The sequence below is a fragment of the Rhinopithecus bieti genome, unplaced genomic scaffold, assembly GCF_001698545.2.
Source record: "Rhinopithecus bieti isolate Rb0 unplaced genomic scaffold, ASM169854v2 scaffold_11161, whole genome shotgun sequence".
Lineage (NCBI taxonomy): Eukaryota > Metazoa > Chordata > Mammalia > Primates > Cercopithecidae > Rhinopithecus > Rhinopithecus bieti.
Window position 1 is genome coordinate 834572 of NW_016806937.1, and position 21441 is coordinate 856012.

At 50.9% G+C, this 21441-nt stretch overlaps 3 protein-coding genes and 1 pseudogene across 4 annotated transcripts; 1 reads left to right on the forward strand and 3 right to left on the reverse strand.

The window, feature by feature from the left end:
- Window positions 1-2389: 2389 nt before the first annotated feature.
- On the reverse strand, window positions 2390-4213 carry LOC108533856 (metallothionein-1E-like; annotated as a pseudogene).
- Window positions 4214-5367: 1154 nt separating this feature from the next.
- Window positions 5368-7710, reverse strand: LOC108533854 (metallothionein-1E-like). The gene is made up of 3 exons (XM_017878787.1): window positions 7240-7710; window positions 5917-5982; window positions 5368-5576 (listed from the first exon to the last, which is right to left on the reverse strand). Exons 1-3 carry the CDS (start codon window positions 7265-7267, stop codon window positions 5485-5487), a joined length of 186 nt encoding a protein of 61 aa, XP_017734276.1. The 5' UTR covers window positions 7268-7710; the 3' UTR covers window positions 5368-5484.
- Window positions 7711-12500: 4790 nt separating this feature from the next.
- On the reverse strand, window positions 12501-15822 carry LOC108533851 (metallothionein-1E-like). 2 transcript variants are annotated; one of them, XM_017878783.1, is made up of 5 exons: window positions 15731-15822; window positions 15072-15137; window positions 14676-14728; window positions 13077-13101; window positions 12521-12729 (listed from the first exon to the last, which is right to left on the reverse strand). In XM_017878783.1, the coding sequence occupies exons 1-5, from the start codon at window positions 15756-15758 to the stop codon at window positions 12638-12640; spliced, it is 264 nt and encodes an 87-aa protein (XP_017734272.1). In that variant the 5' UTR covers window positions 15759-15822; the 3' UTR covers window positions 12521-12637. The 2 variants fall into 2 exon arrangements, with proteins under 2 accessions (XP_017734273.1, XP_017734272.1); XM_017878784.1 differs by lacking the exons at window positions 14676-14728; window positions 15072-15137; window positions 15731-15822 and adding an exon at window positions 13724-13806 and having other exon boundaries at window positions 12501-12729; window positions 13077-13142.
- A 1700-nt stretch (window positions 15823-17522) lies between these two features.
- On the forward strand, window positions 17523-18919 carry LOC108533853 (metallothionein-1F-like). The gene is made up of 3 exons (XM_017878786.1): window positions 17523-17674; window positions 18274-18339; window positions 18682-18919. The coding sequence occupies exons 1-3, from the start codon at window positions 17647-17649 to the stop codon at window positions 18771-18773; spliced, it is 186 nt and encodes a 61-aa protein (XP_017734275.1). The 5' UTR covers window positions 17523-17646; the 3' UTR covers window positions 18774-18919.
- Window positions 18920-21441: the final 2522 nt, after the last annotated feature.

A 21441-nucleotide genomic window follows, 5' to 3' on the forward strand; every position in this document is an offset into this window, starting at 1 on the left:
TTTGCATAGGAGTAACTTTGTAACTTCACTTCAGCTTCTAATTGGTTGCTTTCTGCCATCAGTCAGATAGGGGGCCACTACTTCATGTACATAGGGTGTGCACTAAATAACTAATGGCAAACCTCTAAAGGATATTTAAACCATAGAAAATTCTATAACCAGGCCCTTGAGCCACTTGCTGGGGCCAGCTCCCACCCTGTGCAATATAATTTTGTTTCCAATAAATCTCTGCTTTTGTTGCTTCATCCCTTCCTTACTTTGTGCATTTTGTCAAATTCTTTGTTCGAGGTACTAAGAACCTGGACACCCTGCACCGGTAACAGTGGTACTGTACTGTGGCTCTCAATCCAGGCAGCTTTTCAAGGGAAAGAGGTCAAGGGCAAAGCTTCCCTTTGGCCTGGGTATGTCTTCAGCACCTCTTTACTGCTTGAAATCTTTAAACATAAACAAATGTCCAGGCCAATTCTGGGAGTGACAGAGGGAGATATACATAATTTTGTGGCTACCTTCCATATCTGCAAGTGGAACTGACTCTTTTTCTCAGTAGTGTCAAGGAGTTTGCTTTTCCTATAAACATATTAAAGGAATATGATTACCTAAGAGAAAATGTTAAAGAAAATAACAGCGCAGGTTATAGCAGAAATGGCAGGAATCCTTTTGCATCTGTTATGCAGACAGGGACTGTCTTGCTCATGGCTTTATGTATCCAATATGGATCCTTATTTGTGAACTAGTGAAGGACTCTCTCTGGGCCACGGGTCATGTGCTCCTGTTATTGATGAGAACAACATGGGACACACAGCTAAGCCCACTAGGCCTGGCTTGTGTTTAGAAGTAGAAAAATATCCCTATGCTATGAATAAAGATTAAAATCAAAGCTATTACAGACTACTCAACACAAGCCAGGCACCATTTTAAGTTCTTTACGTGTTTTAAGTGATTTGCTCCCACCAGCAGACTCTATTATTATGTCAATTCACAGTTGAGGAGACTGAGCCACAGAGAGGTTGTGTCACTCTCATATAAGTGACACAGCTGGGATTTGCACTCCTGCATGCTGACTGCATCATGGTGCCCTCAACAACCACCCTATGTCACCGTGTCATGTAAAACCCAAGGACACTGAAAATCTGGCACAGAGACGGCAGTGGGAAGGGCACTGAGCTAGCAGTCAATCCCCCTGCATAGCTCTGTGACTTCTCAGCCTCAACATGCCATCTCACCCATCAGAGGCACAGATGCACTCACTAACCAAGGGCCCTTCTAGCTCTGAATTGTGACAGACAGTTCTACAGAGGAAGAAATGGAGACCCAGAGAGGTTGAGCAACCTGCCTAGGTCTCACAGCCCAGGACAGAGGTGGTGAAGTGGGCAGTTCAACAAGACTGCCCTGACCCTGATCCCCATGCTCTTTGCACAGGCTGCCTTCTGGAACGCTCTCTTCAAAAGGAGAACCTGCAGGCCAGCATGGTCCTGATTCCTGGGCCGCTTCACACCTTTTCTTCTTTGAACATCAAATAGCAATTCCCGCAACAAATGGCCAGAGGAACTAATTGCTGCCATTAATTTCAAGTGACCTAGGGCCCTACTCCTTCCTAGTGAACACCGCCACAATTTAGAAACTGCCATCACCTCCGCATAGGCGGACTCAAAGGTCTTCATCCGGAACTAATCCTTCTCTGTACTCCATCTTGCTGGGAGGATCCTGGGTAATTTCCTCCACTCCGCCAGTCACTTTGCTTGCCTGAATTAACCAAGGGCTGGAATTGAAGGAGGAACAGATTTCAGCCTGAGCTAGGGAGAAACTTCTGAAGTTTCAGAGCCAAGTCATAACATGGAGCTCTCAGAGATACTGAGAGTCACATCAGAGACCCTGGAGAGGCCAAGACTGATGGTTCCACGTGGGGATGGTCTGGCTGGTGCTGTTGAAGGTGTGTGACCCACATACTGGGGCCAGTCTGTGAACTGTTTCCAGTCTGAAATATACACCCCAGAACAAATGTGTAATTTTATTTTTCCTATTTTGTCTTCCATATATTTATTGAAATTGTCCTATTCAATACAAAAAATGAATTTGGTGTTTTTTTCTTTTTGTCATACTAATAGATTTTATCTTACCAAAGCTTAAGTCTGTGACAGATTCCTGTGGCGTTATTTCACCTGTCACCACGCTCTTACATTTCTATTTAAGAAACTGACCTGAGGCAGGTGCCTATTTGCCTTAAGGCCCTCAGTGTGTAAGGTGGTAGGACAAGGTCCCAGCACCCAGGTCTCTGGATCCTCAATGCAATTCACCATCCCAGCTCTGTTGGGTGTGGAGTCCCCTATTTCCAAGGCACACAAAGAAAACCAGAGCCAGCATTAAGTCAACAATTTTATTATCATTCACATATTTAATAAAAAATAATACAGTAAGTGGGTCAGGGTTGTATGGAAAAAATTCCATGTTTGTGCAGGTCGCTCTTTCTACATCTTCCAGCAGGGCCTTCCAGACATCAGTCGCAGCAGCTGCACTTCTCTGATGCCCCTTTGCAGATGCAGCCCTGGGCACACTTGGCACAGCTCACGGGGCAGCAGGAGCAGCAGCCTGGGGAAGAAGGGAGAGTGAGAGGTCAGACCAGACTTGACCGGGGATTTCCCTGCCCTCAAACAGGCCTGGCTCAAACTCTGTCCCCAGTCCCAGAGGACACTTAGTTCAGGATGGCATGCACTGTTGGAGATGGGAGATAAGTGTCGGATCTTTCGAGTGAGGGTCTTCTGTGAAAAGCTTCTTATCCCCATCTGAGCCCCAGACCTGGCAGAAGGCTGGAGAGGCAGTGACTAGGGTTATCAAAGGCAAAAGAAGGCTGGCTCCCCAGAACCATACACTTAGGTGAGGAAAGTCCTTAGGTGGCATGTCTGTGCCTGGCAGGCTGGTGCACTCTCTTGGCCTTAGTTTGTCTATTTTAAGAATGAAATTTGGGAATCAATCATGTCTAAGGATCTGGCTCTGATCCTGAATCAGTTGTTGGGGAAGGGGAGATGAGAAATTGACCACTGGCCTACTCCTGCCTGCTGAGCTCTGGGTTCCTGTCTCTGACTTGGCTCAGCCCCAGATTCCTGGACATGGCCCCGCGCTCACTCTACTTGCAGGGGGTGCATTTGCACTCCTTGCACTTGCAGGACTCAGCGCAGGTGCAGGAGCCACCTGCAAGGAAGAGAAAAAGGCAGTGAATTTGACACAGAAGACAGCAGCAGTTGATCAACAAATGCTCCCAGCTGAGTGCATTGACAGGCGGGATAGATAGATAGCTCCTGTTCGACTCAGGGCACCATGAAGCCTGACCTTACTTCTATCTCTAGAGGTTAGGATGGGCTTTATGTCCTTAATCCTGAAAAGGCAACAACCCCTGTCTCCCATCCACCCCAGGAACTTCACAGAACACTGGGGCTCAGCCTAGCAGCCCCCGACTATCTGAGTGACATGGAGCAGGAGAATTATGAGCCTGAGTCCTCTCGCCTCTGAAATGGGAGGTATTAGAATAGGAATGTTCTAGGGGTGATGAAGGCGCTGAGAGGAAAAGCACTAGATCAATGAAATAAATGGCTCCACTTAGCCAGAGCTCAAAAAACACCTCTACTCCTAGGGGCATCGATCCTGTGGCGGGTAAATAGGTACCCTAAGGACCAGAAACCCAGGATCCCTTACCAGTGGTACAGAAGCAGTTGGGGTCCATTTCGAGCCGTGGAGAGGTTGGAGATCCCAAGCAAGAAGTTGAGAGCCTATAAGGCACACGTGGAAGGCGTGGTGGGACCCCCACAGCCAACGGCTGCTTTAATAGTCAGAAGAGGGCCTGGCGCAAAGGCCCCGCCCCGCGCTTGCACCCGCCCCGCTGAGTCCGCTGCGCCCGAGGTCCTGGACTGGGCTGTGCGCAGTAGAAGGGCCAGGCGCACAGTTCCCTGAGTAGCGCTGCGTGCGCACCGCGGGACCACCTCCGCCCCCCGCTTTGGCGCACCGCTAACGGGCTTTGCGCCCGGGGTACGCGGTCTCCCCGAGGTACCGGGCGCTTTTCCCAGTTTCTCCGAAGTTGCCTTCCACCCTAGTCCCCGCGCGTTCCGGGAACCCAGCGTTGGCGTCTCGTTAGTCTCCCCCCGACCCCCGCACCGTTTTCAGCTGGGCCTGTCCAGAAGTCTGTGTGCAGCCACAGCCTCCCGCTCCCGCTCCCGGATCGGCAGAGTGCGGAGTGGGCAGCGGGCGGTAGCGAGCGAGTTGTGTGCAGAGCCCCCGCCACCAATGTGATTTTCATTTCTCCTCGCCCGCGCCTTGCCTGTCCCTGTCCACACCTAGGTCCCTCGGACCTGCTCCTCCGTACACAGCAACACGGGGAACACGGGTCGGCCTCTCTCTCCCTTCCATTCTCCTCTCCTGAGAGGATGTGGGGGCACATTTGTCTAGGTCCTCCTTTGCAAATAAACCTCCATGGTCCCCACAGCCTAGCAGGGCTACCCACTACCGGCTGGCAGTTCTGGACATGTGGGAAACCCCGAAAATGAGACGATTTCATGTGATGTGCTGACCTTGCTTTAAATTAAAAAGCAAGATGGGGGAAGTGGCAGGGGAGGTGGCGGGAAGCTGTAGTCCAAGCTACTTAGGAGGCTGAGGCGGAAGGATCACCTGAGCCCAGGAGTAGGAGTCCTGCCTGGACAACACAGGGAGTCAACGTCTCTAAAAAAATAAAATTAAAAAGCAAGACATCCAGTTATTTCTCTTCAGTATTCCTGACTAAGGCATAACATTGAGTCTATACCTGTCCCTTTCTAATCACTTTCATTCATTCACAGCCGGCTCTGGAGTGACCCACCAGAGGAAGAACTCACCCTTCACTATGGGATGGCACCAAGCCATTCTTTAGAGATCTGTCCTCAACCCTAAAACCTCCCACTAGGCCCCACCTGCAATATTGGAGGACACATTTCAACATGAGATTTGGCAGTGACAAAATGTCTAAATCATAGCCCCCCATGTAGGATTCAAGAAACTAGGAAGTTGGGTTCCAGCACTATAGCCACTTTTAAGCCCAAAATCCAATGTGGATCTCAAGTTGTGGAGGAAAATCAGAAAATAAAAATAAGGGGTGAAGTTTCTGTGCCACACTGGGAATGAGACGAAGCGATCATGTATGGCCCCCACAGTGCAATACCATTTTACAGAAATGTAAACTCAGTGAGGTAGCCTGGCTGGCCTGAAAGTTTTCACATTATTAGTGGCTCATATTTCCATCCAGAGCCTGGTATCTAAACTCGTGGTTTAACCCCCACCCAAGTCCATTTTCTCTAAGACACACAAAGAAGACCAGATTAAGATTCAAGTCAAAATTCTTTTATTGCCATTCACATATTTAATATAAAAAGACATGCAGAAAATTACTCAGGGTTGTATTAAAAAAAAAAAATCCAGGTTGTAAAGTTTGCTCTATTTACATCTGGGAGCAGAGCTGTCCCCACATCAGGCACAGCAGCTGCACTTCTCCAACGCCCCTTTGCAGATGCAGCCCTGGGCACACTTGGCACAGCCCACGGGGCAGCAGGAGCAGCAGCCTGGGGAGGAAGGGGAGAGAGTAAGAGGTGGCAGTAGACTGGACCAGGCACCTCCCTGCCCCAATAGCAAGCCTGGCTGGAGCTCAGACGCCAGACTCAGAGGATGCTTTTTTCGTGTGGCACAGCTCTGTTCTGAAATCCTAGATGGTACAGTTGGTACAAGAGAAAAAGGTTTCCCTGTCCCATCTGAACTCAGGGCAGAAAGCCTGGAGAGGGAATGACATGGCCAACAGGGGCAAAGGAAGCCTACTTCCCCAGAACCAGGCACTCAGTGTCAGCCTTGGTTTCCCTCCCAACCTTAGCCACAGCCCCAGATTCCTGGAGATGGCCCCGCACTCACTCTTCTTGCAGGAGGTGCATTTGCACTCTTTGCATTTGCAGGAGCCAGCGCAGGCGCAGGAGACATCTGAAAGGAAGAGAAAAACGCAGTGGGAAGTGAGTGAGATGCAGAAGGTACAGCAGTGGGTCAATGAGTGTCCAGTGCCCCCTCCTCTGTGCAGGGCCAGCCCTCAGAGCTCCTTTCCCACTCAGGACAGAGGAACAGAGGCCCCATGTCCTCCCCACTCACACTGGGAAGTGCAAGCACCATCCTGCTTTACCCCACCAGGTGTTATGCCCAGACCGTTTATTCCCCGAAGAAGACCACCAGAGTCCAGAGTCAAGCCAAGCGGCAGGATCTTTAATGCAATGTCTCGAACTTGGGGTGTTGGTGCCCTCCGTTCTACAACATACAAAGAGCGGCCCCCGCCGGAATGATGCATGGTGCACCGGCCCTTTTTAGTAGGCTCCCCGATGCTACAGAGTATGTAAGGGTACAGGACGGCTACCAAAGGAAACTTCTTCCTGGTTGAGCAGTCACAATTGGTTTAAATATTCGTAAGTTTATACAGAATTAACGTTTTCTACTTCTTTTCCCGCGCATTGTAGTAAAACTACAGAACGCTTATCAGGGGCTCTCTAGGTGGTGTTTCTGGGATGGGGGGGGGGGGGGGGGGTTTGGGTTGGGGTCAGGAAGTTGGGGCAAAATAGAGGAATGTGTTTGTACTGGGCCCAGGACTAAGATATGTGGCAGACACCGGTAATTAGAACAGAACAGAGCAGGACAGAGACTTTCACAACGTTTGTCCTTACAATGTCTGGAGTCTATAGATAACCTAATCGGTTAGGTCCAGGGTGGATCTTTAACTAGGCTCAGGGCGCCGCCCGGGCTGTTTGCCTGTGGACTTCATTTCTGCCTTTTAGTTTTTTTCATTTGATCTCTTTCACAGGAAGGTCCCTGCTGCACACCGAACCCAGGAATACTGGGATTGCGAGCCAGAACCTTCTGTCCTGAACTCTGAAGACTCACTCTATGTCTCCAGCCCCTCATCCACCCTGATTGCTCAGAGCCTGGAGGAGAACATTGGTGCCCAGCCAGCAGGACCCTGACCAACTGGGTGATGTGAAGCAGGACTGCCTTGAGCCTCAGTATCCTTAACTCTGACTTAGAGGCCCAGCGGGGAGGGCAGTGCTCTCAAGGGCGTGATCAGAAAGAAAGCACCTAAGGAAGTAAAGGAGTCCCCTTCTGCTCAGAACTTAAAATGCGACCTCCTCAAACCCAGAGACCCTCTGAACTGGGGCTGGGAAATGGGAATCCCAGGGCGCAGAGTCGGGCTTCTCTTACTAGTGGCGCAGGAGCAGTTGGGGTCCATTTCGAGCCGCGGTGAGGCTGGAGATCTTAGCGAGAAATGGAGACACGGCAAGGCGCACGTGGACGGCGTGGTGGAGCGCCACAGCCTGGGGCTGCTTTTCTATCCAGGGAAGGGGGCCGGGCGCAGAGGCCCTGCCCCGCGCTTGCACCCGCCCTGCTGGGTTCACGCCGCCTGCGGTCCTAGACTGGGCTGTGCGCAGCAGAAGGGCCGGGGGCACCATCTTCTGAGCTCCGCTGGGGAAGCGCCGCGGACCGCCCCTTTGGCGCCCTTTCGCGCAGAGGGGCTGTGCGCCCGGCGGTACGCCCTGTCCCCGAGGTCCTGGCCGCCTCTCCCAGTTTCCTCGAGGTTGCCTTCCACCCTCCTCCCCGCGGGTTCCGGGACGCCAGCATTGGCGACGGGAGCGTCTCAACCCCACCCCTCGCCCGGCCGTTTTCAACTGGGCCTGTCCCGGAGTCCGGGTGCAGCCCTCCTGCTCCCGTCCCCGGATTGGCTGAGTGCGGAGCGGGGAGCCTGCGGTAGCGAACGAGTTGTGTGCAGAGCACCCGCCACCGATGTGGCTTTCGTTTCTCCTCGTCTCCCCGCCTTGCCTGTCCCTGTCCACACCGTGGTCCCTCTGACCCGCTCCTCCGTACACAGCAACACGGGGAACACGAGTCGGCCTCTCTCTTCCGTCCATTCTCCTCGCCTGAGAGGATGTGTGGGCACATTTGTCCAGGTCCTCCTTTGCAGATAAGTCTCCATGCTCCCCACAGCCTAATGGGCCACCACAGTACCGCCTGGCAGTTCTGGACATGTGGAATGTCCCCAGAGAGAGATGACTTCAGATGACATGCAGACCCTGCTTTAAATTAAAAAGCAAGGTAGGGAAGGTGGTGGAAAGCTGTAGTCCCACCTACTTAGGAGGCTGAGGCGGGAGGATCACTTGAGTCGACGAGTTCGAGTCCTGCCTAGTCCACATAGGGAGTCACTATCTCTAAAAAAAATAAAAAGCAAGACATCCAGTTATTTCTCTTCAATATACCTGACTATTGCATGACGTTGAGTCTACACCAGTCCCTTTTTAATCACTTTCATTCTTTGAATACTCACAGCAATTCAAAAGGGAAATACTAATTATGAACCCATTTTGCTAATCACAGGACTGCAAAGAAAAGAGTCCAAGTAACTGGCTGGTCGTCACAGAGGTAAACAGTTGTGCACTGATTTAAATCCAGCCAGCCTCTTAACGGAAAGTGTCCATGATCAAGCCTTCCTTTAGCCAAGGTATGTCATCAACACTTCTCTATTGCTGGAAATTTTTTAAAAACCAGGGGCTGGCCCAGTGGCTCACACCTGTAATCCCACACTTAGGAAAGCCGAGGCTGATGGATCACCTGAGGTCAGGAGTTGGAGACCAGCCTGGCTAACATGGCAAAACCCTGTTTCCACTAAAAATACAAAAATTATCCTGGCTTGGTGGCAGTCGCCTGTAATCCCAGCTGCTCAGGAGGTTGAGGCAGGAAAATCACTTAAACCAGGGAGGCAGAGTTTGCAGCTTGGGCCATTTCACTGCAGCTGGGCAAAGAAGGTGAAACTCTGTCTCAAAAAATAACGACGAAAAACCCCCAAATAAACAACAGGAAGCTACCAGCTCTACGATGGACAGTGGCAAAAGCGATCTGTAAGTGTAATACACACACACACACACACACACACATTAATTTGGAACCATCTTCCATGTGTGAGACAAGATTGATTTTCACTTTCTCTGATGGAAAAGAGTTTGATTTTCATAAAATATGTGTATGAAAGTATTAATCATTTCAGTGTAAAATATTAACTAAAAAATGGTGCAGGTGGTAACAGAAAGGGCAGTCATTCTTCTGTATCTGACATGAAGCACAGAATCTTGCTCATAGCTTTATAACCCTAATGTTGATTACAATGTTATGGGAACACTGAATGGCTCTCTTTGGACCACAGGACACGTACTCATGTGGCAGATGAGAATAACAGGATACACAGTTGAGCACTCCAGGCCTTTGTGTGCAAATAAATAAATGTTCCCTATGTGCCATAAAATGATCAAAAAAAAGCAATAGCTAATATTATAGACCCCACACCCCTCACACCATTCTAAGTTGCTTGTAGGCATTAAATCCTGGGCTGGGCTGTGCGCCACAGAAGGGCCAGGGGACCCCTTTGGCGCCGGTTCATACAGGAGGGGCTGTGTGCCAGTGTCCCTGAGGTCGCGGCTGCCTTTCCCAGTTTCCTCAAAGTTGAGGAGGAGCCTTCCACCCTCCTTCCCGCGCATTCTGGGATACCAGCCTTGGCTTCACAGGCATCTCCTTTAATCCTATAAGGCAGAGGTTAGTATTACGCCCCTTGTGCAGTGGAGGAGACTGAGCCATAGACAGGTTGTGTCATGCAGCTAAAAGTAACAGAGGTGGGATTTGCACTCATGCATGCTGATGGCAGCATCATACACTCACCCACCACCCTCTGCCACCAAGTTACATGAATGATAAGGACACGGAAAACCTAGCACAGAGGCAGCAATAGGAAGTGCACTCTGTGGACAAGAATGTCCCCCTGCACAGCTCTGTGACATCTCTGGGTTTCAATTCTCATCTGTCAAGCCAAGAGCAACATTCATTCATCCCAAAGAGTCTTTGTATCTTTGAACTCTTTGTATCTTTGTATCTTTGAGATAGGCAAGATTTAGCATCCAGTGGCATCATAATCTACCAGCTGTGACCAGGGCCACAGGCCAGGTGTAGCATAGGTTCATTCATCCCTTGACTTCTGAGCTATGTGACATTGGGTAGGTTACTTAACTAATCTGCAAGACAACATAAACACTCCAGGCCCTGCATATTTGCTGTCCCAGTCTTGAGGCCTGTGGCTGTCGTTCCGGAGGTCATGTGATCAGATGATATGAAGGATGGGAATGGATTTTATGTCTGGTCAAATGTAGGGGCAGCATCTTATTGAAAAGCACTTTCCACAGAAGGTCGTTCACACTCCTGGCAGGGTCAGCCAGGTTGCAGTCCCATTCCTAGCATCCAATTCACAGCAGTGCTTTCAAACCCGTAAGATTTCTCTTAGCTTTGGGATTTAACAGGCTTCATTCTCTTAAAAAGGCAGTGTAGAGAGAATGATCATCATTGCTACTATTTATTAAACCCTAGCCAGGGGCCAGATTATGCTGTCATGTAATCCCTGCGTTGAGATATAATCTGCTTTCTACAAATAAGGAACTGGAGGCTCAGAGAGTTTCAGTGATGCACTCAGGCCACACAGCCAGTACATGGTGAGGTGGGATGTGAACCAGGACTGCCTGACACCAAAACCCGTGCCCTAGGCACAGACTGCCTTCTGAAATCTCATCTTCACATGGAAGCAGTGAGCAAGCGTGGTCCTGACCTCCAGGACTGAAGGATCATCTTCCTCTTTGATTGAACATCAAATAGTGTTCCCTCCACATAGCCAGGGGAACTGATTGTTGGTTTTAATTACAAGTCAGCCAGGGCCTCACTCCTTCCTACTGAGCACCACCACACCCTCCAAACTGCAGAATCCGCCGTCATTCCTGCATGGGCAGGCGTGAAGTATTTCATTTGGAACCCATGATCACACACACTTCATTTTGCCAGGGACATGCTGGGTATGTCCTTCCATATTCCCAGTGACTTTACTGGTTGGAAGGAGTCAAGGGCTGAAATTTGAAAGAAGGACAAATTCAGCCTGAGTTTGGGAGGAATTTCCAAAGATTCAGAGCCCAGTCACAACAGGGAGCTCTCAGGGGTCAGCGAGTGTCCTGTCAGTGACCCTGGGCAGACCAAGGCTGATGGTTCCTTGTGGGGATGTGCTGGGCAGTGCTGCTCAAGGTATGTGAGCCACACACTGGGGCCAGTTTGCTGTTTCCTTTCTTTTCTTGTTTTGAAACAGGGCCTCAGTTGCCCAGGCTGGACTGCAGTGGCACAATCGTGGTGCACCTCTGCCTCTGGGGTTCAGGCAACTCTTATGCCTCAGCCTCCCAAGTGGCTGGGATTAACAGATGCATGCCATCATGCCCGATTTATTTTTGTATTTTTAGTAGAGATGAGATTTCATCATGTTGGCCAGACTGGTCTTAAACTGCTGGCCTCAAGTTATCCACCTACCTTGGCCTCCCAAAGTGCTGGGTTTATAGGTCTGAGCCACCACGCCTGGTCTTGTTTGTTGCTTCTGGGCCACAATGCACATCATCATATGTTCAAAGTTTGTACATCTTTCATTTTCCTATTATTTCTTTATGGATTTATTGAACTGCTTTCCTGTTGGATCTAAAAAATGGGTTTTGTATGTGGTGTTTTATCTCATTATCTCCATGATCGATACTATTACATTTACCAAGGTTTAAGTCTGTGATGGATAGGAAATAAAAACTGTCCCTTCACCAAAGTGTTTGAAAAGCCCCATTGTGCTAGCCTGTTTGCATTGCTCTAATGGAATCCCTGAGACTAGGTAATTTATAAAAAAAAAAAAAGAAGTTTGTTTTGATTTCTGCTTCTGCAGGCTGTGCAGAGTGTGGTGCAGGCATCTGCCTCTGATGAGGGCCACAGGAAGCCTGCAATCCTGGCAGAAGACCAACGGGGAGCAGGTACATCACATGGAGAGACAGGGAGCAAGACAGATAAGGGGACGGTACCTGGCTCTTTTAAATAGCCAGCTCTGGAGTGACCTACCAGAGGAAGAACTCACTCTTCACCATGGGATGGCACCAAGCCATTCTTTAGGGATCTGTCCTCATGACCCCAAAAGCTCCCACCAGGCCCTACCTGCAATATTGGAAGTCACATCTCAACATGAGATTTGGCAGTGACAAGACATCCAAATCATAGTACCCTTGTAGGATTGAAGGAACTGAGGAGTTGAGTGCCAGCACTGTAGCCACTTTTAAGACTCAAATCCAATGTGGATCTGAGGTTGGGCAGGAAAATCAGAAAATAAAAATGAGGGATGCAGTTTCTGTGCTACATTTGGCATGAGACTGGAAGCGATCATGTATGGTCCCCACCCATATTGTGTGCACAGTGCAATCCCATTTTATAGAAGTGTGAACTCAGTGAGGTAACCTGACTGGCCTGAAAGTGTTCACATTATTAGTGGCTCACATTTCCATCCAGAGCCTGGTATCTAAACTCATGGTTTAACCCCCACCCAAGTCCATTTTTTTCCAAGACACACAAAGAAGACCACAGTAAGATTCAAGTCAAAATTTTTTTATTGTCATTCACATATTTAATATGAAAAGACATGCAGCAAATGGCTAGGGGTTGTATGTAAAAAAACCTCCAGGTTGTGAAGGTTGCTCTATTTACATCTGGGAGCAGAGCTCTTCCCACATCAGGCACAGCAGATGCACTTCTCCGACGCCCCTTTGCAGACGCAGCCCTGGGCACACTTGGCACAGCCCACGGGGCAGCAGGAGCAGCAGCCTGGGGAAGAAGGGGAGAGTGAGAAGTGGCAGTAGACTGGACCAGGCACCTCCCTGCCCCAATAGCAGGCCTGGCTCGAGCTCAGAACCCAGACCCAGAGGATGCTTTTTTCGACTGCCACAGCTCTGTTCTGAAACCAGAGATGGTACAGTTGGGGTTTGTGTCCCAAGAGAAAAATGCTGTCCTGCTCCATCTGAACTCAGGGCAGAAAGCCTGGAGAGGGAATGACACAGCCAGCTGGGGCAAAGGAAGGCCAGTTCCACAGAAGCAAGCACTCAGTGTCAGCCTTGGGTTCCCTCCCAACCTTAGCCACAGCCCCAGATTCCTGGAGATGGCCCCGCACTCACTCTTCTTGCAGGAGGTGCATTTGCACTCTTTGCACTTGCAGGAGCCGGTGCACGTGCAGGAGCCACCTGCAAGGAAGAGAAAAAGCCAGCGAGTGGTGAGTGAGATGCAGAAGATACAGCAGTGGATCTATGAGTGTCCAGTATTCCCTTCTCTGTGCAGGGCCAGCCCTCAGAGCTCCTTTCCCACTCAGCAGAGGAAGAGAAGCCCCATCTCCTCTCCTTTCATGTTGGTAAAACCAAGCCCCCTCCATTTGTATTCCAAAGGTAAGTCTCAGTCTCCAAGCACAGCCCAGGAAGACTGCCACTTTGACATTCTGTCCTGAACCCCGAAGAGGCAATGTCCCTTGCCTCCCATCCAATCCAGATGCTCAGAGCCTGGTTAGATAATTGAGGCTCAGCCAGCAGCCTCGTTACCAACGGGATGATGTGCAGCAGGACAGCCTTGAGCCTCAGGACCCTCAACTCTGACATAGAGGTACAGGGAGGAGGGCAATGCTGTCAGGAGCTTGGCCAAGAGGAAAGCACTGGACGAAGTAAAGTAGTCCCCTCACCTCAGATCGCAAAATACGACCTCCTCAAACCCAGGGACACTCTCCATGGTGTCTGGGAATTTGGCATCCCAAGGCACAGACCCAGGCGCCCCTTACCAGCGGAGCAGGGGCAGTTGGGGTCCATTGCAAGCCGAGGCGAGACTCTGGAGTTCCCAAGCGAGAAGCCAAGAGGCGGTGGAGCACCTGGAGGGCGTGGTGCAGCTCCACAGCCCGCGGCTGCTGTCATAGTCGTGGAGGGGGCCGGGAGCAGAGACCGGGGCCGGGAGCAGAGACCCAGCCCGGCCCTTGCACTCGCCTTCCTGAGTCCCAGCCGCCCGCGGTACTGGGCTGGCCTGTGCGCAGCAGAACGGGCCGGGCGCAAAGCATCGTGATCGCAGGTCGGTGCACACCGCCTGGCCGCCCCTTTCCCACCGGCTAGTGCGGGAGGTGCTGTGCACCCGGGTGAGCTGCCTCTCTCACCCTGCCGGGCCTTCTCAGTTCCCCATGATTACCTGCTACTCCCGCTCCTAGGATTCATCTAACTTAGGCATTGGAATCTACCTCCTGTGGTCACTTTCAATCCCAAAATCTGCTGAGAAACTGAATTTGGGCAGGGAAGCCTGAGAATAACCATGAGGAATGGAGAAGTCTCTGTGCCACATTTGACGTGATTTGAACTGATCGTGTATGTTGCCTGTCCCCATATGATCTGGCACCGTGCAGGTGCATTTTGTGGAAGATAAAGCTCAGTGAGTTAGCAGGACTTGCCTGAAGGTGCTCAGACTGTTGGAGGCTCACATTTCCATCCAGAGACCAGTCTCTTAAACTCCCAGTTCACTCTTCCACCCCAGTCCCTTATTCCAAAAAACACACAGGAACCAGAACCAGAATCAAGTCTAAGTGTTTAATTATGATTCACATATTTCACAGGAAAACGAATGCAGCAAATGGGTCAAGGTTGTATCAAAAAAGCAAAAAAATCCTGGATTTTACTAATCAATCTATATTTGGGAGCAGGGCTGTCCCAACATCAGGCGCAGCAGCTGCACTTCTCCAATACCCCTTTGCAGATGCAGCCCTGGGCACACTTGGCACAGCCCACGGGGCAGCAGGAGCAGCAGCCTGGGGAGGAAGGGAGAGTGAGAGGTCAGAGCAGACTCAACCAGAGACCTCCCTGCCCCAATAGAGGCCTGTCTCCATCCCTGCCTCCAGACCCTGAGGACCCTTAGTTGAGGATGGCATGGTTTTGTCAGGAGACAACTGGTGCCACTGGGGTGGGTCTTCCTATGAGAAAGCTTCCCCACACCACATAAGCCCTGGAGAGGACAGAAGACTAGACAGGCAGTGACGGCCTACAGGGACAAAGGAAGGCCAGTTCCCGAGAAGCATGCACTCAGGGCCATCCTTGGGTTCCCTCCCAACCTTAGCCACAGCCCCAGATTCCTGGAGATGGCCCCGCACTCACTCTTCTTGCAGGAGGTGCATTTGCACTCTTTGCACTTGCAGGAGCCAGGGCAGGTGCAGGAGACACCTGCAAGGAGAGAAAAAGCCAGGCAGGGGTGAGTGAGATGCAGAAGGTGCAGCAGTGGGTCAATAATTGTCCAGTTCCCCCTCCTCTGTGCAGGCCCAGCCCTCAGAGCTGCTTTCCCACTAAGAGCAGAGGAAGAGAAGCGTCATGTCCTCTCCCTTCATGCTGGGAAAACCAAGCACCTGCCTATTTGTATTCCAAAGGAAAGTCCCAGGCTCCAGACATGGCCCAGGAAGACTGCGACTTCGACTTTCTGTCCTGAACCTGGAAGAGGCAATGTCCCCTCCTATCCAATGCCTCCATTCCAATCCAGCTGCTAAGAGTCAGGTTAGAGAACTGGGGCTTAGCCAGCAGCCCCGTGACCAACTGGGTGACATGGAGCAGGACAGCCTTGAGCCTCAGGACCCTCAACTCTGACACAGCTGCACAGGGAGGAGGGACATGCTCTCAGGAGCTTGGCCGAAGGAAAGCACTGGACGAATAAAGGAGTCCTCTTCAGCTCAGATCGCAAAAGAAGACCTCCTCAAACCCAGGGACACTCTCCATGATGTCTGAGAATTCGGCATCCCAATGAGCAGAACCTGGGCGCCCCTTACCAGGGGCGCAGGAGCAGTTGGGGTCCATTGCAACAGGAGGCAAGAGTGGAGTCCCAAGCCAGAAGAGAAGAGGCAGTGGTGGACGTGGAAGGCGTGGTGGAGCCCAACAGCCAGCAGCTGTATTTATAGTCAGGAAACGGGGCGGGCGCAGACGTCCGGCCCGCCCTTGCACCCACCCCGCCGAGTCAGCACCGCCAGCTGTCTGGGCTGGGCTGTGCGCAGGAGATGGGCCAGGTGCAAGTTCCTTGAGCGCAGCTGGGTGCACACCGTGGGATCGCCCCTTACGCAATGGCTCGCGAGGGAGGCGCTGTGCACCCGGGTGTGCGACTTCTCTCACCCTGCCTGGCCTTTCAGCTTCCCTGAAGTTGCCTGCTACACCCGCCCCTTGGCGTTCCGCCTACCCCAGTATTCTGGATTTTCCCCCACCCCTACCAACGCCCAGGTCTCAAGTCGATCGCTAAGCCTTTCCTGGAGTGGAGGGCAACCCCAGTCTTGTGCTCCACTTTCTGGATCTGACAAAGCAAGGAGCACAGCAAGGTAGTAGTGTGCAAAGGCAGGCCAAGGGTGCAAACTTCACATCTCTGGTCTTATCTGCCCTGTCCCGGTTCCTACCTCAGTCCTTTGGCCACATTTCTCCTGTGCACAGCAACACGGAAGACACAGGGCTCTGCCTCTCTCTCTTCCATTCTCCACTCTTGAGGGGCTGAATGGGCCACATTTGTACAGGTCCTTCTTTGCATAAATCTCTCCAGGGTCTCCCCACAGCCTAGCCGGGTGCCCCACTACAGGATGGCAGTTTTGAATGTGTGAGATGTCCCCAGAAGAGGGATCATTGAAGGTGATATGAAGATCCTGCATTAAATTAGAAAGCAAGAGAGCTGATTATTTTTCCTTCCATATTCCTATTACTCTACGTTACACGGGTCCGTGTTTGGCCGTTTAGTCACTTTCTATCTTTGAGCTCTCACAGCAACCCTAAAGGGATGTGAGTTCTATTCATGAACCCGTATTCCTAATCTGAACAATGACAATACCAGGAGTTCAAGCCACTAGCCCAGGGTCAGGGGGCTGGGAAGTGGCACTGCTGGGTGTGAATCCTGTCAGTTTCTCAAGGGAGAGAGGTCAGTGATGAAGTTTCCCTATGGCTTAGGTATGTTCATCTCTTCACTACTTGAAATCTTTAAACAAAACCAAGCGTCAAGATCAGTCCTGGAAGCAAAACAGACATAGAGGGATATGAATAAGTATACTTTGATGGGAGGGAGGCAGGGCCCTGTGTCTTCCGTGTTGCTGTGCACAGGAGAAACGCGGCGGAAGAACTGAGGTGGGGAAGGGGAAAGGGACAGGCAATGCCAGAGATCCGAAGGTCGCATCCTCCGCCTGTCCTTTGCACACTACTCCCTTGCTATGCTCCCTGCTCCCGCCAATCTAGACAGTTGAACAAGAGACTGGGGTTGCAATGGACTCCACAAAAGGCTTAGCTGTTGGCAAGGGGGTGGGCAGGCCTCGGGGTGTGGGGCGCAGGTCAGGGTCTCGGGCCACGCGGAACGTCAAGGGTAGGGGAGTAGCAGGTAATCTCAAGGAACTGGGCAGACCCGGCCGGGTGAAAGAAGCGGCTAACCCGGGTGCACAGTGCCTCCCGCGCTAGCTGGTGCGAAAGGCGCAGCCGCGCGGTGCGCACCGACCTGCACTCAGGGTGCTTTGCGCCCGCACCTCTGCTGCACATAGCCCAGCCCAGGACTACTGGCGGCGTGGACTCAGCTGGTCGGGTGCAAGGGCGGGGCGGGGTCTCTGCTCTCGGCGCCTACCCCTGACTACAAAAGGAGCCGCCAACTGTTGCGCTTCACCACACCTTCCACGTGTTCCACTCCCTCTTCCTTTCTCGCTTGGGAACTCCAGTCTCGCTTCGGGTTGCAATGGACCCCAAATGCTCCTGCGCCGCTGGTAAGAGAAGCCCAGGTTCTGTGCCTTGGAATGCCAAATTCCCAGACACCACAGAGAGTGTCCCTGGGTTTCAGGAGGTCGCGTTTTGCGATCTGAGCTGAAGGTGACTCCTTTATTCTTCCTTTGAGAAAGATTCTTCCTATTCTTTCCTCTTGGCCAAGCTCCTGAGAGCATTGCCCTCCTCCCTCTGCCTCTGTGTCAGAGTTGAGGGTCCTGAGACTCAAGGCTGTCCTGCTCCACATCATCCCGTTGGTCAGGAGGCTGCTGGCTGAGCCTCAATGCTCTAACCAGGCTCTGAGCCACCGGATTGGATGGGAGGCATTGGATAGGAGGGGACATTGCCTCTTCCGGGTTCTTGACAGAATGTCGAAGTTGTAGTCTTCCTGGGCTGTGCCTGGAGCCTGGGACTTTCCTTTTGAATAAAAACAGGAGGGTGTTCGGCCTTGCCAGCATGAAGGAGTTTCTCTTCCTCTGCTGAGTGGGAAAGGAGCGCTGAGGGCTGGCCTTGCACAGATGAAGGGACACTGGACACTCATTGACCCACTGCTGTACCTTCTGCATCTCACTCACTTTTCACTGGCTTTTTCTCTTCCTTGCAGGTGTCTCATGTGCCTGCGCCGGCTCCTGCAAGTGCAAAGAGTGCAAATGCACCTCCTGCAAGAAGAGTGAGTGAGGGGCCATCTCCAGGAATCTGGGGCTATGGCTAAGGTTGGGAGGGAACCCAAGGCTGGCCCTGAGTGATTGCTTCCGGGGAACTGGCCTTCCTTTGTCCCCCTAGGCCATCACTGTCTTTCCAGTCTTCTGCCCTGTCCAGGGCTCCCGTGGGGCTGGGCAGTCTCTCATAGGAAGACTCACCTCAACATCCACCAGTTTTCTCCTGACAAAGCCGTGTCATCTTGAACTAAGGATCCTCGGGGGCTGGGGTCTGAGCTCCAGTTAGGCATGCTGTTGGGACAGGGAGCTCCCTGGTCAAGTCTGCTGTGACCTCTGTCTCCCTATTTCCCCAGGCTGCTGCTCCTGCTGCCCCGTGGGCTGTGCCAAGTGTGCCCAGGGCTGTATCTGCAAAGAGGTGTCAGAGAAGTGCAGCTGCTGCGCCTGATGTCGGGACTGCCCTGCTGTCAGATGAAAACAGAATGACACGTAAAATCCAGGATTTTGTTTTCTACAACCCCGACCCATTTGCTACATTCCTTTTGTCTGTGAAATATGTGAATAATAATTAAAGACAGACTTGATTCTGGTTCTGGTTCCTGTTGTATTTTTTGGAATAAGGGACTGGGGTGGGAGATTGAACTGGGAGTTTAGAGACTGGGCCCTGGATGGAAATGTGAGCCTCTAACAGTCTGAGTGCCTTCAGGCAAGCCCAGTTACATCACAGACCTCCATCTTCTGTAAAACGCACCTGCGCTGTGCCGAATCATGCTCCCATGTGAGGATGGAGACATACACGATCAGCTCCAATCATGTTAAATGTGGCACAGAGACTTCTCCATTCCTCATGTTTATTCTCAGGTTTCCCTGACCAAGTTCAGTTCCTCAGCAGATTTTAGGCTTGAAAGTGACCACAGTGGGCGGATTCCAATGCCTGAGTTGCTTGAATCCTACACGGGGCTTCTCAAACCCATGGCGAAGGGACAGTTTTCATTTTCTATCCATCCCAGATCTAAACCTTCATAAATAAAGTAATATTGATTATGAAGATAGTGAAACACAAAATATAGAACCCACTTTTTACATTTTACACACACACACAAAACTCAATAAATAGACAAATAACAGAAACATGGAAGATTTACAAACTCTGCATATATGTTCATAGATGATTTGCATTGCAGACTGGAAACAGCAGACTGGCCCCACTGTGGACCACACACCTTCAACAGCACAGGCCAGGACATTCTCATAAGGAACCATCAGGCTTGGCCTAGCCAGCGTCACAGACAGCACACTCAGGACACTCGCTGAACCCTGAGAGCTCCCTGTTGGAACTTGGCTCTGAATCTTCGGAAATTCCTCCCAAGTTCAGGCTGAGGTGGTTCCTCTTTCAAGCTCCAGCCCTTGACTATTTCAAACCAGCATGCTCCTGGCAAGACACTGTGATTGTGGGTTGCAGATGAAGTTATTTTGGAATTTTGCTTTTGATTTCATCATCTCCATAATTGCTAATACTTTATTTACTGAAGTTCTCAGAACACAGCTATGGCAGATTGTGCAACTGGCTGAGTGTGGTGATGTTCCTCAGGAAGGAAAGAGTCCTGGATGTCTTGTTAATGACAAGTTAGTCCCTCCGTTTGTCGGGGGGATGTTATTTGATGTTCAATCCGTAAGGAGGAAGGTGAGTCTCCTTGCCTAGAAGTCAGTAACACACTTACCTGCTGCTTCCCTGTGAAGCGATTTCAGAAGGCAGCCTATACCTAGGGCATAGTTTTAGTTTTCAGGCAGTCCTAGTTCACAGCCCACTCCACCACTTACTAGCTGTGTGGTTTAGGCAAAACTCTCTGAGCATCTAGTGCCTCATTTGTAGAAAGGAGATTATTCTCAATGCAGGAATTAAATGAGAGAGTGGGCCAGGCACAGTGGCTCATCATGCCTGTAATACCAGCACTTTGGGAGGCAGAGGTGGGAAGGTTGTTTGAGCCCAGGAGTTTGAGAACAGCCTAGGCAACATGGAGAAACCCCGCCTCTACAAAAATTAGATGGCGCAATGCCATACACCTGTGGTTCCAGCTACTCTGGAGGCTGAGTAGGGAGGATCACTTGAGCTCAGCATGTAGAAGTTGCAGTGAGCCAAGATCGCGCCACTGTATTCCAGGTTGGGCAACAGAACAAGACCCTATCTCAGAACAAAACAAAACAAAACAAAAAACATAAACAAAGCAAAACAAAAAACAAAAACAGAGAGAGAGAGTGGCCTGGCTGCTGCCTAGGTTTTAATAAGCAATAGTGATTATGATCATTCTCTCTGCACTGACTTTCTTGGAAAAAGATACCATTAAATCCTAACTTGCTCTTGAAGAAAGTCTCATTGGTTTGGAAGCATTGCTCTGGATGGGATGCTGTGGAGGTGTTGCATCCCTGGCTGATCCAGTGCCAGGAGGAGTGTGGACGTCCTCCTGCAGAAAGTCCTCTGTGATAAGACACTGCCCCAACATTTGAACACACATAAAATCCTTTCCCATTATTCATGTCATTTGACTTTCATGCAACTTGTTGAATGGAAGTCACAAGCTTCAGGACAGGGACAAAAAATATTCAGGGACTGGCATGCTTGAGTCATCTTTCAGAGGAATTAAGCAACCTGCCCAATGCCACACAACTGAGAAGGAAAGGGATGAATGAACCTATTGTACGGCTGGTCTCTGGCCCTGCCCACAGCTGGCAGATCACGCCATCCCTGGATGCCGAACCCTGCCCATCTCAGTTCAAAGCCATACGGGATGTTGGAGATGAACAAATTTTGCTCTTGGCTTGAGAGATAGGAACTAAAGCCCAGAGAGGTCACAGCTATGCACAGGGATCTGACCACTAACTCAACGTGCTTCCACTGCTGCCTCCAGCCAGACATTCGGCGTCCTCATCTTTGTGTTGACTTGGTGGCATAGAGCACAGGGTAAGGACATGATGCTGCAGTCAGACTGTATGAGTATGAATCCCACTTCTGCCACTATGTGTGTGACACAACCTCTGTGTCTCAGTCTCATCAGCTGGAGTATAATAATATCTGGTTTGTAAAATTGAAAGTTTTTTTTTTTTTTTTTTTTTTTTTT

Bases quoted from the DNA above. Each gene is read 5' to 3' on its own strand.
- LOC108533854 (XM_017878787.1), bottom strand. From the start codon at position 7,267: ATGGACCCCAACTGCTCCTGCGCCACTA. The intron at 5,983-7,239 runs GTAAGAGAAGCC...TCTTCCTTTCAG, and splicing joins CAACTGCTCCTGCGCCACTA to ATGTCTCCTGCGCCTGCGCT. The intron at 5,577-5,916 runs GTGAGTGCGGGG...CTTCCTCCCCAG, and splicing joins ATGCACCTCCTGCAAGAAGA to GCTGCTGCTCCTGCTGCCCC.
- LOC108533851 (XM_017878783.1), bottom strand. From the start codon at position 15,758: ATGGACCCCAACTGCTCCTGCGCCCCTG. The intron at 13,102-14,675 runs TGCAAAGGGGTA...AAGTGCAAAGAG, and splicing joins AGTGTGCCCAGGGCTGCATC to TGCAAATGCACCTCCTGCAA. The intron at 12,730-13,076 runs GTGAGTGCGGGG...CTTCTTCCCCAG, and splicing joins ATGCACCTCCTGCAAGAAGA to GCTGCTGCTCCTGCTGCCCC.
- LOC108533853 (XM_017878786.1), top strand. From the start codon at position 17,647: ATGGACCCCAAATGCTCCTGCGCCGCTG. The intron at 17,675-18,273 runs GTAAGAGAAGCC...TCTTCCTTGCAG, and splicing joins CAAATGCTCCTGCGCCGCTG to GTGTCTCATGTGCCTGCGCC. The intron at 18,340-18,681 runs GTGAGTGAGGGG...CTATTTCCCCAG, and splicing joins ATGCACCTCCTGCAAGAAGA to GCTGCTGCTCCTGCTGCCCC.